We start from the raw sequence: 13,870 nt of genomic DNA, 5'->3' as shown, positions 1-13,870 counted from the left end.
ATTATTCCATGGCGGTGTCTCAGCAGAGGAGGGCATATCGAGATGTGTGCCAACTTTTGTTCACGAAAAAGATCCAATTTGCTTTACTTTATCCTGCCCGGCTGAAGGTTTGGTACAGAGGGTCCCCACAGTTTTTTAACACGGTGGAAGAGGCGCTGAAATTTGCACAGCAGGCTGTGAGAGCAGAGGGACCGGCATGAATGATCCAGCCTGGTAGACCAGAATTTTCGGAACTTAACGGGAGTGCAAGATCTTGCTGCCTGACGACTATCTAAAGCTCGATATTCCTAAGAGAGCATTTGAAGAGATCTATACCATATAATGTGATTTAATACAATGTTATTCAGATTATCTATTGGGGTCTTCAAGATAAGGATTAGATAAATGATTGTTTTGTTTATATGAATACCCGAGCTACACTTGAGTGGGAAGATAGGAGGGACATGAAAAGTGTGATTGCTAAGGAAACATATATAGGTGGGGGGGGGGGGAACTCGCGTGATTGGGCTTCTCTTTAGGAGCCATGAAGGGTCTGACAGGGGATAGACAAGAGGGGGGGAGAGGGAGGGAGGGACTGAAGAGATATCCGGGAAGAACAAGGGGAAAAAGTATCTGGAATGGGTGGTCGAGGGGAGGGGGCCTAAGGGCTGGGAGGTCTCCTCTTTTGATATGTGGAAACACTAACCTTGCAATTCAAATGTATGACTACTGGATTTATGAGTTCACTTAAAATAGTCTCGTGGAATGTGGGGGGGATTTCCTCCCCTATTAAACGAACTAAAGTACTGCAGGAGTTACAGAGACAGAGGGCTGATGTGGCCTTGCTTCAGGAGACGCATCTCTCCTCTGGAGAACATGCTAAATTTAAGAGGGGATGGGTGGGATCCTTGGTGGAGGCCCCGGCAGTGGGTCGGAAGGCAGGAGTGCTGATTCTCTTTCGAAAAGGCATTCCGCTTCGGATCGGCTCAGTCTGGGCTGACCCGGAGGGTAGGTGGGTGTTGACTAAAGTAGAAATTAACGGCTGCCCTTTGGTCTTATGCAATGTCTATGCCCCTAATGTGTTTAATGAAAAATTTTTGCAGGATTTGATTAAGAGGCTGTCTCCACATGCAGAAGGAGGACTGATTGTGGGGGGAGACTTCAATTTGGTATGTGATCCTCTCATGGATCGTTCCACCCTAGCTTGCCAGAGTCCGGGAGGGAGTCGTAAAGCGCTGTCCTCCTTATGTAAAGCCCTAGCACTAGTAGATGTCTGGAGGGTGTTACATTCATCTGAAAGGGATTACACCCATCTCTCCAGGGCACATGGTTCTCAGTCCCGCCTAGACTATTTGTTTGTCTCACATTCCTTGTTTTCTCAGGTGCAAAAGGTAGAGATTGGCCCCTATGCAGTCTCGGATCACGCTCTGATATGGTTAAAATTGACGAGTCAATTGAAGGGTCGGGGCAATTGGATGTGGAGATACCCCCTGGAGTTGGTGAGAGATTCGAGATTTCATGGGCACCTATTAAATAGATGGGAGGATTATATTTATCATAATGGAGCCCATGCAAGTCAGCCGGCTCTGTTTTGGGAAACAGCAAAGGTGGTGATAAGGGGAGATATCATTTCCTATTCAACGCATAAAAAGAGAATGAGGGATAGGGAAATTGTTCGACTGGGAGGTTTGGTTCAAAGGTTGCGGAGAATATATGGGCACTCCCCCACGGTTTCAAATAGAGTGGCTTTATTGGAGACACAGAAAGAACTCAATGAGTTATTACATCAACGGGCGACCAAGACTCAGCTGTATTATAAATATCGCCTGTTCCAATATGGTAACAAGGCAGGAAGTATGTTGGCTAGAATGGTTCGTAGGAAGGAAGGGATCAATCGGGTTTCACAGTTGAAAACAGGAGATGGGAAGATGGTGAGAGAAGCTAGAGATATTGCGGACACTTTTGGTAAGTTCTATGAGGCGCTATATGCATCGGACCGAGACGTAGTATTAGATAGCACTCTGTATTTAGACAATTTGGATTTACCTAGCCTCTCTGATCGGCAGAGAGAAGGATTGAATGCACCAATTACAGAGGGAGAGCTGATGTTGGCTTTACAACAGAGTGCTTCTCACAAGGCTCCTGGACCTGATGGTTATAGAGTGGAATTTTATAAACAGTTTTACGATCAGATTCAGGGGCCTTTATTGAATTTGTTTAACTCAATGGTGGCTAAGCAGACGCTCCCTGCTACATTTCGAGAAGCTCAAATTATTGTGATACCTAAAGAGGGGAAAAATGTGATGGACCCGGGATCTTATAGACCCATTTCTTTGATCAATGTAGACGCAAAACTATATGCTAAGATCTTAGCCAATCGATTAGCATTGGTTTTACCATCCCTGGTTGAGGAGTCCCAGGTGGGTTTTGTGCGGGGAAGGACGGCAGTGAAAAATGTTCGGTCTTTACTGACATCTTTAGAAGTTGTAACCAAAAGCCGCCTTCCGTCGCTCTTAGTGAGCTTTGATGCGGAAAAGGCGTTTGACCGGGTCAGTTGGTCACATTTATTTGCGGTACTACATGCTTATGGTTTTGAAGGCTTTTTCCTAGAAGCGGTCAAGGTCCTATACTCGGTGCCGAGTGCCTATGTATGGGTAAATGAAGAACGCTCGAGATCCTTCCGGATCTATAGAGGGACGAGACAGGGATGTCCCTTGTCTCCTCTTTTATTTGTTTTATCCTTGGACCCTCTCCTCCGAGAAATACTACAGCACCCGGAGATTAAAGGTGTACAGATAGGGAATTCTGAGTTCTTGCTTTCTGCCTTTGCAGACGATTTACTAGTACATCTCACAGAACCGCACTCTTCTTTACCGGCTCTTTTGGAATTATTTACGGAGTTTGGGGATTTTGCAGGGTTCCGTCTTAATTACAATAAATCACTGGCACTGCCCTCGGTGGAAGGCCTAAAGAAAACGTGGGGAGAGAGATTTCCTCTTCGATGGGCACCGGGATCTTTCAAATATCTTGGTCTACATATCTCGATGAAAGTCTCAGAGCTGTATAGTTTGAATGTTTCTAGACTGTTAAGGAACACGACGGAGAGATTACGTGCTTGGCGGTCGTTGCCTCTGTCTCTCAGTGGACGGATTCAATTATTCAGAATGGTAGAGTTTCCTAGGTGGTTGTATTTGTTGCATATGTTGCCCCTTTATTTGAAAACAAAAGATGTGAATTTGTTGACCACAGTGATCAGGTGCTTCTGCTGGGGAGGTAGAAAAGCAAAATTGTCACTACATATGCTGCAGGGGACTTGGAGGGAGGGAGGCCTAGGGCTCCCGGATCTAAGGAGGTACAATTGGGCCTGCCTTCTGCGTCATCTTGGAGATTGGTTTTTGGCGCGAGATGATTATACTTGGAGGAGATTGGAAAGCCAATATTATGCACCGTGTCACTTTAATTTTCTCTTGCAGGCTCCTAGCAAATCACTTCCTCCTGATCTACGTTCTAGTATACTTGTGTTCCCTTTACGGATGCTTTGGAGAGACATGATGCGGATGTATGGCCTGAATAGGTGTATATCAGATTTGCTCCCTATTCAGGGTAATCTGCTGTTTCGGCCGGGTTCGGAGAACGCGGTTTTTCGGACCTGGTCGAGACATGGGATAAATCGATTGGAGCATGTATTAAATCGACAAGGCCGTATGTTAAACCTAGGAGCACTGGGGCTGGGATATGATATGGGTGGTGCTTTTGCCTATGCCCAGTTAAAACACTATGTGGATTCATTGGGGAGGCCTTGGGCGCTGGACACTGTCGCCTACTGAGACAGTTTTTTCACTCGGTACAAAGTGAACGTCTATCTATTTCCGGGTTACATAAGGTATTGGGGTCACTTATGGTGCCCAGGGATCGGGAGAACATTCGTCAGAGATGGGCAGGAGACTTGGAAAGACCACATCTTTCTTTAGATTTCAATGTTTTGACGGCCAGGATACGGAGCTTAACAGGGAATGCAGGGCTAAGAGAGTGCCAATATCGCATTCTTCATAGGGCCTATCTCACGAAGGCTCAGGTATTCAAGATGGGAGGAGTTTCTACACCCTTATGTGGGAAGTGTGGGAGGGCTCCGGGATCTTTCTTTCACTGTTTATGGAGCTGCTATAAAGTGAGACACTTTTGGGATTCTATTGCCCAATATCTGGCGGATCTTTTGGACTTGAGAATCATGTGCTCTCCGATGGGAATCTTGTTAGATAAATATGAAGCTTTTCTGTTGCAGAAGGGGTCAGCCCGTCAAATGGTTCGGAAGGCCTTCTTGATTGGTAAAAGACTAATAATGAGTCAGTGGATGGCGGAGACCCCCCTGGACTTCTGGCACTGGCGCAATAAGTTACATGAATTTGTATTGTTTGAGAGGAGAGGAGTGGGAAGCTCCCCTGGGAGGTTGAAGCGATTTTTGGATGTTTGGGGACCATACATTCATACTCTGTCTCCTAAAGGACGCAGTTTAATGGTGAACTCACTTTAGATGTATTTTGAAATTGGATCATCCTTTGTGGTAATAAGTTAAAAGCTGGATATCTCTCAACAAGGGGTGGGAGGTAGAGGGAGGGGGGAGGAAGAGCTCTTCTTAGTTGTTTCACTATATCACAAACTTTTTGGTAATAGTATGCTCCCCATAACGCTTTAAAAGTGGTGGAGTTTGATGTGAGATGGGGGGAACATATAAGTTTTGAATATATTATTTTGGAATGTGGATACGGGAGAAGGGAAGGCTGTGCTAACACACCAATGAAAGTTGTTATTTGTATATTGGCCATGGTGAAAACTGTTGATAAAGCATGGCTAGGGGGGGAAGGGGGGGGATAGAAATGTTGAAAATATGATGACTGTAAGTACTGGGGTAGATCCCCTGTTTTGTTATGATTTTGAGTTTGTAATGTTATAACACCTCTAAGGTGCTGAGTTGGAGGTGTATTTCTTCAAGTCATCAATAAAAACCGTTGAAACATAAAAGTTTATCATTTGCTGAATGCAGAGAGTATGAGGCAGTCACCTAGAGTTGTTAGGATGAATTGATTGAATGAGAAATATCTTCGACTGATCTGTTTTTTTTAAGGTACCATACTCCCTAGAATGCCACTCTTTAAATAACTGTATTTCAGTCACCAAATATGCACCCTTTGTGTATCCAGGCCAGAGCCTCAGCAGAAAGCTCCATCTGTACCTCCTCCACCACCTCCACCACCACCACCGCCTCTGCCCGAGACAACACCACCGGAACCAGAAGAGGAGATTCTAGGATCTGATGATGAGGAGCAAGAAGACCCTGCAGACTATTGTAAAGGTTTGTGAGAAAATCATTAAATGTTAATGTTACTGAATTATTATATTTCAACAGAGAGAAAATGAGCTGACTGATGTCAAGAAAAGGTACAGTATTACCTTCAATATTATGCAGTCAGTTGTTATTCTGTGCCTTCTACATAAAGATCTGTAGCTGTGTTTGACACAGTAAATACCTGTATCTTCATTTCTCACTGGTGTTTTAGTGGTCTGTTTCTGGTTATTTCTTTCAAATAACGGGGGAAATTCTATGCAAATACTGCATTTTGCAGTTACACAGAATTCTACTGGGGGGGGGGGGGGTAATTTATAAGAAGACATATGTACTTTTACAGAATATGTACTCAGATTGTGCCTCAATAGCATGCAAATGGCCATGCAGAAATTTACAGCTGCTCTGGAAAAGCTGTAAATGTGTTTGTGTACTTTGTGTGTACAAAATGGAGATGCTCTTCAGATCTGCACAAAGAGCAGATGCGACAAACAGTGAATCCAGCACAAATAGTTTAGAATATCCTTTATTAAAATATCACCTGTCGTGGTCCACATTTCACCCACACAGAGGCTAGTTGAAGGGGTACAGTACTAAAAATGACTTAAAATTATATAAATATACAAAACGTAATGCAATCTACAAATCATAAAACATGATAGTTCTTATTTGTATTTTATTTCTGCAACTCTGCTCTTACTTGATATTTTGTTTATGGTATTGTAAAACTTTTTTTTTTAAATGTTTTATTTAAAGTTTTACAAAATGAATAAACATCAAATGTAACAAAGTAGCAATCATAGTAATAGATATTAAACATGTGAAGTTATAACATACCATACATCTTAGGTATGTAGCAATTAGAGAGCTATGACATCCGCATAGAGCAATAACACCCCAAAACCCCCCACCCTAGAACCCCTCCCCCCCGACCTACTTCTTAGAGCAACACAGGGACGAGTGCACTTTCTAGCTCATAGTCATCAGGATGAGGTAACTGCATGAGTAGCTGACATAGTCCCAAACTCGATAAAATGATAAAAGCTTATTCCTTTTGACAGCCATTAATGTAGACATCATATGGATATGATTCAACTTTGATAGTATAATAAATTGCTCAAGTAAAGTGGGCACTTTTATGGTATTATAAAACTTTGCCTGTTTTATTTATTGTAGGCCACGTTGAACTCAAGTATGTTTGGGATAATGTGGGGTATAAATGTCAAAATAAATAAGTAAATGCAAAGATGTGAGGAAACCATATACTAAAGTTGAGTACACTCACAATATGTAAAAGGATATCATATATAGTCCATACACAAATTATAAAATATCATACTTGAATACATAATAAACCAATAAGGGAAAGGGAAATGAGACTTGATATACCGCCTTTCTGTGGTATTTTGCAACTACATTCAAAGCGGTTTACATATATACAGGTACTTATTTTGTACCTGAGGCAATGGAGGGTTAAGTGACTTGCCCAGAGTCACAAGGAGCTGCAGTGGGAATCGAACCCAGTTCCCCAGGATCAAAGTCTGCTGTACTAACCACTAGGCTAATCCTCCAATAAGGAAAAATATAGAAAAAATAAGGACCAAAATAAAAGTCTGTGCAATATGACAGTAATAATCATGCTTCAAGGCTTTTTAAAAAGTAGAAAGAATAAGGTGGAACCCCTAATATACAAGTTTAGAAAGAATTCTTTTTTAGATACCAACTATGGCAAAATGGAACACTTGACACTTTCATTTGAAAATGTGCCAAAATTGTTTTAGTATGTATAGGTTTAGCCCATAGAAAACCTGCAACTGAAAAGCAGTACATATTTTAGGTTTCAACATTTGTTTTATTGATGACAACACATAGAAAGTTCTGCCAACCAGATACATTATCCAAAAATCAAAAAGCAGAATAAACTGATAAATTACAGCAAGATAGTTTGTAATCAAATGGAGTTTTATCCCCTCCGCCCCTACCCTCCAGCTATAAGAAGCCCCCATACAACCATCATAAAAACATTCCAAGAAACTTTGATTTTTTATAGTTTCCTGGAAATGAAACTATCTAACCAATAGCCCCAATAGATCTTCAACATCCATGTGTGTAGGTGCATATTGTTGAAAGTAATTGATATTGAAACATTTGTAAGTGAAAAGAAAGCCCAACAAAGGCAACATATCACAAAAAGCTGAAGCAGCGGTTGTAGCAAGAACAACAGCACACTCTCCTTCCTCCCCTCCCACCCTCCTCCTACCACCTTCCCGCTCTCCACCAAGAAACTGCCCCATCCACTCTCTCCCCCCCAACAGTCAAACCAGGATCATAGAGCCTTTTAACAAAAGGCGGCGGCTGCAGGGACATAAAGTATGCAAGTAAGGCTCCCAAATCTGGAGATACCATTTCCTCTTCTTAGGGGACCCTTGAGAATCTAGGGCCCCCCAATGTGTCAGAAGATGAAACAGGTTCTTCCAGTGCCATAAAGTAAGAGCATCCTGGGACAGCCAGTATTGCATGATGCAATTTCGGGCTAATAAGAGTCATCTTCATAAGTAAAGAAATTGTACCCTTCACCTGACCCTGATAGGCACCCAGTTTGTCCAGGAGCAGTTGGTCTACCAACTGAACTCCTGTCAGACCTAAAGTGTGGGTGAAATAATAATCAGCTGGGACCAAAACCACTGTATCTCAGTACAGTGCCACAACGCATGAGCAAAGGTGTTAGAATCCCTATTGCATTTAGGTCAGAGGGGCGTCAGTAGGCCTTCCGCTCGAAACAGCTGTGTTTGTGTGCCATATGCTCTAAGTAACACTCTATAACAACACTCCCTGAACCAGACACAAGTGGTTAGAGAAGGTAGACCCCCTAATATTACTGAGCATGTTCCAACCTGCCAGATCCACCCCTAAATCCCTCGCCCAGCGTGCCCGAACTACCTCAGAATCTTTCGGATGCTCCAGTTTAATGAGGGCCTTATGAGCCCCAGAAACAGAAATGGCATTGAAAAACTCTGACCCTCACCCCCATGTGGAGCTGAAGCCGAGTTACATCCAGGGAGGCGACAGTGTTTAATCTGACAATAAGCAAATCTATGCCCCCACCCACCACAAGCTTCTGCTGGAGCTCATCAGAAGAGACAAGGGTACCCTCCCTATCCAGGACGTGCTCAAGCAAGGTCAGCCCGTTCCGTTCCCAATCCACAAAGGTCTTGTTTCTATGCCAGGTTCAAAGGCTACATTACCCCTAAGGGAAAGTAAAGGTGTAATTAAGGGGCTGCCCCCTAGGCCTTTAATTAACGACTTCCAAACCTCACATAAAGGGTAAAGAAGACGACTGCCCCTCAGCCTCCTTGGAATTTGTGAGCATGGATGGTGTAGAAGGGAAAGCAGACTATGTGGTATATAATATGCTTGATCCAACAATAAAGGAATAAAATGGGGTTGCGCAAAAACTCAATCACGGATATGATGCAATAAACTAAAGCTAGTCAACCCCAAGCCTCCTTGACTCCAGGTCCCAAGCAATCAATGAAATGGTAGTTTTGGTTTTTTCGCTGCCCAATAGAAGCGAGAAAACAGCTGATTGAGGCTTCTCAAATCTTTTCGGAATCATTGAAGTAGGTAAAGCCACCGAGGTAACAAGACCATTTTATCAGAGTAACCCTCCCAAGCAGGGAAACTGCTAGCCATTTTGTAGCGGCTGGCAGTTTGGATAAATTCAACGAATACAAGGAGGAGACATCCGTGGCCTAATAGACTCCCAGATATTTAAAGGAAGGATCCGCCTACCTGAGGGGAAAACGGGGACCCCAAGTTCGGTGCAGCTGTTATGAAGAATGCAGAGCCTCTGATTTTGCCAGATTGAAATGTAACTCCACGTAGTCCCCATATTCATCAAAGATTTCCAACAAAGCTCCTAAAGAAAATTTGGGGTTCGTAAGATGTACTAAGATATCATCTGCAAATGCTGCCACCTTGAAGCCATCCAGACCGATCTACACTCCCTGAACATCTGGAGACCCATGGATATCATGTAACAAGGGATCAAAGGTCAAAATAAAGAGGGGTGAAAGGGGACAACCTTTCGCGTGCTCCGTTGGATGGGAAAAGCATCTGATTCCAAACCATTCACCCAGACCTTCGCACAGGGTGACAAATATAAAGCTTTAGCTGCTGATACAGATCTCCCTGAGAACCCTGATCGAACACTGTCTCCGCATCAAAGCTGATCAGTACGGAGGGAAGGCGCTTCCACCTACAGTGTGCCAGGAAAACCAAGATATTGTGGAGATTTTTCGCCACCAATCTCCCCTGCACAAACTCTACTTGAGCCTCATGTATCAAGTCTGGCAGCAGTCTAGCCAAACAATTTGTTAAAATCTTGGCCAACAACTTAACCTCTGCATTGAGCAGTGAAATCTGTCTATATGCTTCGGGAAGGGTCAGGTCTTGGCCCAGTTTCGGGAGCGCCACTACCTGCGTAGTGTTCAAAGCCTGTGGTATGGCGTCCGCCTCCACCATTAAGTTAAAGACCTTAGCCAAGGGTCTCCTATTTCTTCCCCCAACAGCTTGTAAAACTCTATCCGCATACCATCTTCCCCTGGGGTCTTCAATAAAGGGCTTTGCCTAATGACCCAATGCACTTCTTCTGGCTGAATAGAGGCATTTAAGAGATCTAAGGCTGCACGGTCTACCTGAGGTAAAGGGAGATTCTCCAAATACAGGTGACCCATAAGTCCCGTGTCTGCCGGAGCTGCATAAAGCTTACTATAAAATTCCTGAAAAACCTTACAGATAGCTGCATCCAAAGTAACCCCTCCGGTCCTGGCCTGCCTCAAGAACAACGACTCTGTTCAGACCCTCTTTACGGACGATCAACCAAGCAAATAGTTTACCCCAACACAGCCGCCGGTGGTGGTCCTGTTCCGATCGCTCGCCATTTCCGGGGGGGGGGGGGGGGGACAGAAAACCCTTGGAAATGGCTTGTGTGACGATAACCTGGTGGTAATTAGGCATCACTGTGTTCTGCTCAGTTACTGCTGGGTTAGCGCGGGAGTCCTTATTGCCACCTCATGTGTTCCTGGGGTCTTTTTACCTGCTGCAGTAAAAAGGACCCTAGCGCGTGGGAAACATGGCCCCTGCCGCCCACGCAGGGCCCTTAAGGATGGTGGGTCAACTTAAAGAAAAAGTACCTAATGTTAGTGATGATCAGTGAATCTAAAGTTTCAACTTGCTTTCTTTCTTGGATGCTTTTTGCTGAAATCTGTTAATAGCTATAATGGGTTGCTTTGGAAACTTTGCTGTTCTTGTGTTTGTGTTTCATATTGTACTGTAATGCCTTCGTATTGGTTGTATTTTTGATGTGGTTTCAATACTTAATAAAGACTTCTTGAAATTAAATATATATATATATATATATATATATATATATATATATATATATATATATATATATCAATCCTGATTAAGAAGCGCATATTCTATGTACCCATCTGTATCTATATTTTGAACTTCTTATCCTATAATGTGTACATGTTGCTATAACATTTTGTAAGCCACATTGAGCCTGCAAATAGGTGGGAAAATGTGGGATACAAGTGCAGCAAATAAATAAATAAATGAGTAAAAGTTATTAAAAGGGAAAAATAAACCCCAAATGTATAAAAGTGTCAAAATTCCCGAAACTGCATAAACAATACAACTGGCCAATCAGAATACCTTCAACACACCACCAAACGCTTTATTTTAAACACTGGAGAAACACAAATTGTGTAATAATATGTCTTTAAAAAGTACTTTGTTAATAAGAAAAATGAGTAAATAAAAAGATAAAAGGAAGTGTAACACGATGTTTGGAACATACATGCATTTCAGTGACATCACTTTTCATGTAGCCAATCTTGTAACTGACACATTTGGCAGTAAATAACTAAAAGTACAAAACCACGTAAGTATAAAACATAAGTTGAAAGTTCGGACACCATAAATTTTAAAAAACTGATGGAGGTTCCAATACTGAATAAACAAAAAACTGGATTAAAAAAAAATAAATTGGTGATGCAACTAAAAACCAATGCACAGACTAAAAAGGTGTATAAATAAGCATATCTGAATGGCAAATAAAAAAAATCAATAAGGAGAGCACAACTGTTAGTATTAAAGTGTTCCATCTTTCCATAGTTGGTATATAAAATGGAATTATTTCTACACTTCTTGTTTGTTGGGAGTTCCACCTTATTCTTTCTACTTTTTACAAAGCCTTGAAGCATGATTATTACTGTCATATTACACAGACTTGTTCCATTGTTTTCATTTCCTTTATTATTTTGGACTTTATTTGTTTTGATTTTTTTCCCTTAGTGGTTCATTATGTATTCAAGTATGATTTTTTTTATAACGCTTCTGCATTGTATAGAAGTGCTCATACTTCACTCCTATACCAGGGGTTCTCTTCTCAGTTCTCAGGACACATCCATCCAGTTGGGTTTTCAGGATCTCCACAATGGATATGCATGAAATACAGTGGATGCAATTCACGCAGATCTGTCTCATGTATATTCATTCTGGATACCCTGAAAACAACTGGCTGATGTGTCCCGAGGACTGGGTTGAGAACCCCTGTCCTATGCTGTACTGCTCCCCTGAGTAGTTGAGCCCAAATGCATGGCCTTGTATTTTTATCATTAAGTCTTAGATGCCAAATTCTAAACCACTTTTATTTCCTTCTGATGTGATCCCAGTTTAGCCATTTAAAATTCACATGACCTCAGATTGATAAAGCCAGTTATTTCTCAGATAAGTAGCATATTCATTGTGTACTTGTATATAATATGTAAACTGGTTTGGTTGAACATCATAAAGGTGGTATATCAATATTCTCACAAACAAACAATATAATTATATAAAGACATAGAAACTGTTCAGACAAAATGTGATGGAACCCATGATGGGAGGTTTGGCGCTGGCAAGATCCCAAAAGGTTAAAACAAATGTTATGTTGTTTATCCTAGAAATAAATAGTGAATTTTCCCAAGTCCATCTTAGTAATGGCTTATGTACTTTTTTTTAAAGGAAATTGTCCATTTTTATAAACTTTGCTAAGCTAACTGCTTTTACCACATTTTCTGGCAACAAATTCCAAAGCTTAGTTACATACTGAGTGAAGAAATATTTTCTCTGATTTGTTTTAAATTTCCTACTTAGTAGCTTTATTGTGTGCCCCCTAGTCTTCCTGTTTTTGGAAAGAGTAAACAAGTGATTCACATCTACCCATTCCACTCTACTCAGACCTCTATCATATCTCCCCTAGGCCATCTCTTTTCCAAACCTAAGAGCCCTAACCTCTTTAGCCTTTCATCATAGGGAAGTCCTCCTATTCCCTTTATCATTTTAGTCACCCTTCTCTGTACCTTTTCTAATTCCACTATATCTTCTTTTTTGATATATGATGACCAGAATTACACACAATATTTGATGTGTGGTCGCACCAAGGAACAATATAGAAGCATTATAATATTCTCAGTTTTGTTTTCCATTCCTTTCTTAATCATTCCTAACATTCTATTTGCTTTCTTATCCACCACTGCACACAGAACTTTCCTACTATGCCAGGAATGGAGCCACTTTTACTCATCAAGTTGAAGAGAAAAGAGCATTGCATGATAAACATTTAAAGCTTGAATGTTGTTGCATAGATCCTGAAATGCAAAAACTTGTATAGTTTTATAGTTTCACTATTGTATTGTTTGTTTCGACTTAAATTCCAGTGTGATTTGTTACTGAGATACATCATTTTGTAAGGCATACACTGTCATAATCTTGGAAATCCCCTCTATACCGCCTATTCTGTTTAGGATCTATCCATCATCCATACTAAGGGGCTTCACTACAAAAGACTAAATTTGTTTTATTTATATGATTTGCTAAAATAAACATCTTATAGCAGATCAAAAGCATCAATCAACAGTGAAAACGAGCAGAGTTGGTAGCTTTTTACAATTAAGCAAAGTATTCAAGTGCAAATCATTTACCACAAAAAATCCATAAAACTTTCATTATTTTTCTGTCTCTCTTTAAAGGTGGATATCATCCAGTGAAAATTGGAGATCTTTTTAATGGACGGTACCATGTTATTAGGAAACTAGGATGGGGACATTTCTCCACAGTCTGGTTGTGCTGGGATATGCAGTAAGATTTCTTTATTAATTACCTTCCTTGATTTGCTTTCTTCTTGGCTTTTTAATAAAGCAAATTCAGAGCTGTGAAGTGTCTAGGAAGAGTAGCCTAGTGGTTAGAGCAGTGAGCTGAGAATCAGGGAAGCTAGAGTTCAAATCCTGTTTCTCGTACTGGCCCTCTTTGTTGCCTTGGACAAGTCACTTCACCCTCTTTTGCCTCAGATACAAACTTGGGGCCAGTACAATAAAGTGTGCTAGCTTTTGCACACAATTTTGTAGATACCCCATATAAAAACAAGTTTTGCACAAAAGCTCACTGTGCATAGGTCTTCAGGTAGACATTACTGCACAGCTCATTTAAATTCCATGGTGA

At 41.5% G+C, this 13,870-nt stretch overlaps 1 protein-coding gene across 6 annotated transcripts in view; it reads left to right on the top strand.

The window, feature by feature from the left end:
* SRPK2 (SRSF protein kinase 2) overlaps window positions 1-13,870 on the top strand; it is a 234,592-nt gene that overhangs the window by 121,979 nt on the left and 98,743 nt on the right. For all 6 annotated transcript variants that reach the window (XM_030215992.1, XM_030215991.1, XM_030215990.1 and 3 more), the window contains 2 exons: window positions 5,178-5,329; window positions 13,402-13,510. In XM_030215992.1, the coding sequence (XP_030071852.1) occupies window positions 5,178-5,329; window positions 13,402-13,510 (261 nt within the window). The remainder of the gene's footprint in view (window positions 1-5,177; window positions 5,330-13,401; window positions 13,511-13,870) is intronic.

The sequence above is a fragment of the Microcaecilia unicolor genome, chromosome 10 (assembly GCF_901765095.1).
Source record: "Microcaecilia unicolor chromosome 10, aMicUni1.1, whole genome shotgun sequence".
Lineage (NCBI taxonomy): Eukaryota > Metazoa > Chordata > Amphibia > Gymnophiona > Siphonopidae > Microcaecilia > Microcaecilia unicolor.
The sequence above is the reverse complement of the archived record's forward strand: the minus strand, read 5'-3'. Positions and strand labels throughout refer to the sequence as shown.